The 3,126-nt window shown below is 50.3% G+C and overlaps 1 protein-coding gene across 1 annotated transcript; it reads left to right on the top strand.

Annotated features, from left to right (window-relative positions):
* The first annotated feature begins 298 nt into the window (after positions 1-298).
* On the top strand, positions 299-2,653 carry LOC119343873. Its single transcript, XM_037614613.1, has 5 exons — positions 299-989; positions 1,030-1,247; positions 1,355-1,552; positions 1,630-1,909; positions 2,558-2,653. Exons 1-5 carry the CDS (start codon positions 299-301, stop codon positions 2,593-2,595), a joined length of 1,425 nt encoding a protein of 474 aa, XP_037470510.1. The 3' UTR covers positions 2,596-2,653.
* The last annotated feature ends 473 nt before the right edge of the window (positions 2,654-3,126 follow it).

Here is a 3,126-nt window from a genome sequence, read left to right as displayed (position 1 = left end):
TAAAAGGTAAAGGTCACAACTGACAAGTTTGCTTACAGTCAAAAAATATGAACTTCCAATTAAGTTCGGTTGTGAAACGAGGCGGCGTTGTTGTCATTTCTGAGAGCTCGCAGTAATGGCAGCAATGCATGCGTCCCCTCGCGCACCGGTCGACAACTTCCCCACTTAACCCCTTCCTCAGTAAATAAAAGTAGGACAGTAGTCGTTGGCTCACTGCCTACCCGTGGTTACTCCATTGGCAGCTAGTAATTTGGTTGGAGGGGAAAGTTGGGGTTTTTCGAGACGAGAGCTACGAGAGATGCAGCGGCGTTGTGGGGTTCGCCGGCGTTCCGCCCGGCTGCTAGCACTTGGAGGAGGCGGACCGGATCTCATCAGCGCGCTCCCCGAAGACCTGCTCCTCCTCATCCTCGCCCGCCTCCCCTGCGCCAGCGCCGCCGCGCGCACCGGCCTCCTCTCCCGCCGGTGGCGTAGCCTCTGGCCCCGCCTCCGCCAGATCGTCTTCCGCGACGTCCCGCTCCGCTCGCTCGAAGCGGTGCTGGGCCGCCTCCCTCGTCCCCCGCCCGTTGTTTGCCTCCTCCACATCCGCGTCCCCAAGTGCGTCCCCAAGGAGCAGCGGGCCGACGAGGCCAGCGTCAAGTCGCTGCTCCGCGCCGCGGCGCTGCTCGAGCCGGAGAAGTTCGTCTTTGAGCTCCCCTCGGAGTTAGTCGCCGGCTCCCTCGTCGTCAACCTGCCCCTCTTCCACCGCGCCACCTCCATCGTTCTGGACCTTCGCTCCGTCTTCCTCCGGGTGCCAGCCGGCGCCGAGTTCACCGCACTCGAGGCGCTGTCCCTCTCCTACTGCACCGTTGGCATTGGCCGCTTGCTCTCCTGCTGCCCGCGCCTGCGCAAGCTCTGCCTCGCCAGGGTTTCTTTCAATAAGGGCGACCTGACGGTCAAATCGTCGTCGCTGCAGGAGCTTCTCCTGGAGGGCCATGGCGAGCAGGAGGGCCATGACGGTCAAATCGTCGTCGCTGCAGGAGCTTCTCTGATAAACTATCGACATCGAAACCCCCGCGCTTAAGCAATTAATCATATCCTTTTCCACTCCGGATGACATTTCCGTCTTGGCACCCATGGTGGAGATGGTTTGGTGGAACTGCTACTTCAGGGTGCATGTTATGTTTGATCTTTGGCGACTCCAGCAGGTGACACTAATGACGGCAGAGGGACAAGGACAGCTCTGTTCGCTGCACATCGATGCTTACGCCGTTCGTCCCTTCTCCTGCTCAATTTTCTGCATTCTCAAACTATGAATTTTCTGCATTCTCCAACTATGAATTTTCCGCACATTGATACTGCCAAATTGTTTTTTCAGAGACTGTCTTTTTTTCACGGTAAAATGGACGCCTTTACTGAGGAGATAGAGAAGCATATGATTGTCAAGTTTTCTGTTTTGGAGCTACGTCTCGCAACAAACGGACATGGTTTTGGAGCACTCGTCTTTCATCTCCTAGGGATGAATCGAATTCGTCGTGCTACGCGGAGGCTCAGGATCGCCCTAGAGAAAACAATGGTAATTTTCCACTCTGTTTCTCTCCCCCAATATTACATTCTCTAGTAAATAGTTCACATATAATTTTTTACCTTTAGGTGAATGAAGAATGCCCATTTGATTGTCCTTGTGAACCCGAGGGCTGGAGATCAAACACCATATCCTTGACTGCTCTCGAAGAAGTGGAGATCAATGGCTTCGGAGGAGATGATCATGAACATGAGTTCTTGAAGCTGATATTTAAATGTGCGCCAATGCTTAAAAGAATGATTGTGAAGCTGTCAGACGAGGCCTCATCAAGTAACTATGGATGCACAGAAGTATACAACATCTTCAAGGCTTGTTCTTCTGTTGAAGTCTATGTTTATCTTAGCTCCGGTGAGTATGTTTTGCATTCCTGATTAGCATGCCTCTAGATGCAACAAGGACATAACTACTTATCCTTGTAAGTTTGGTCGAAACCTAAAGTCGAGCCGTTAGTTTTTTCATGTCGTGCAAAATCTCTAATGTGTTTCAAATGTGGCATGGATAGGCCTATTATCTGATACATATTTGTGTGGGCAAACCCTCATATCTTTATCAAATACTCCCTCTGTGCCAAAATATAAGATATTTTTTGGTTGTGCATAGGGCATAAAAAACCTCTTACATTTTGTTACGGAGGGAGCAGAAGCTTATTGGTGTAGTGGGCAATAAACGGTTTGAATGTTTTTATGCAGACTACCTTCCTTAGTAGCCCGTTTTATGCAATCTTCTGTATCGATGTTGCATCTGTATTCGGTAGCAAAAAGATAGTTTCTAGGTTACATAGAGTTGGTTGTCCCATCTGAATTTCACTGTCCATAAATGTAGTGTCTAGTTTCAATTCTGTTCCAGGAGCACTTTGGTATATATATATATATTTTTCTGCTTTTACTATGTATTTTGTTGTCTACCAGCGGCAGCCAATTTACTCACACAATGACTCTACGTTGGAAGCACATTACAATCCTAACCAGATCTTATTTCAATTTGCCTTGTCTGCAGGATTAATGCTCGGCTGGCAAAATTGCCCCTTGGAATGATTTCCATGGTTACCTCTGTATCTGTAGAAGGACAAGTTATGGGCTGTGCAATCTCGATGTATTGATCGGTGCACCAGGCATGTATATATAAGTACAGAGGTGGGCCACAACCTCAACTATATAAGGAAACAGGAGGTGGGCCCTACACACACATATACACGTACACAATATACTCAACACCCCCCCGCAGTCGAAGCGGCGCCAGTGACGCAGAGACTGGAACGGAACTCCGCAAAGGTAGAAGTCGGCAGTCCCTTCGTCATCACATCGGCGAACTGCTGAGCGGTCGGCACATGGAGAACCCGCATGCGTCCAAGAGCCACCTGCTCGCGCACAAAGTGAATGTCCAGCTCGATGTGTTTAGTCCGGCGATGATGAACGGGGTTGGCGGAGAGGTACACCGCAGAGACATTGTCACAGTAGACAACCGTAGCCTGTGAGACATCGTGATGTAGCTCCTGAAGTAACTGTCGAAGCCAGGTGCACTCGGCGATAGCGTTGACCACAGCTCGGTACTCAGCCTCCGCGCTA

The sequence above is a fragment of the Triticum dicoccoides genome, unplaced genomic scaffold, assembly GCF_002162155.2.
Source record: "Triticum dicoccoides isolate Atlit2015 ecotype Zavitan unplaced genomic scaffold, WEW_v2.0 scaffold144417, whole genome shotgun sequence".
Classification (NCBI taxonomy): Eukaryota; Viridiplantae; Streptophyta; class Magnoliopsida; order Poales; family Poaceae; genus Triticum; species Triticum dicoccoides.
The sequence above is the reverse complement of the archived record's forward strand: the minus strand, read 5'-3'. Positions and strand labels throughout refer to the sequence as shown.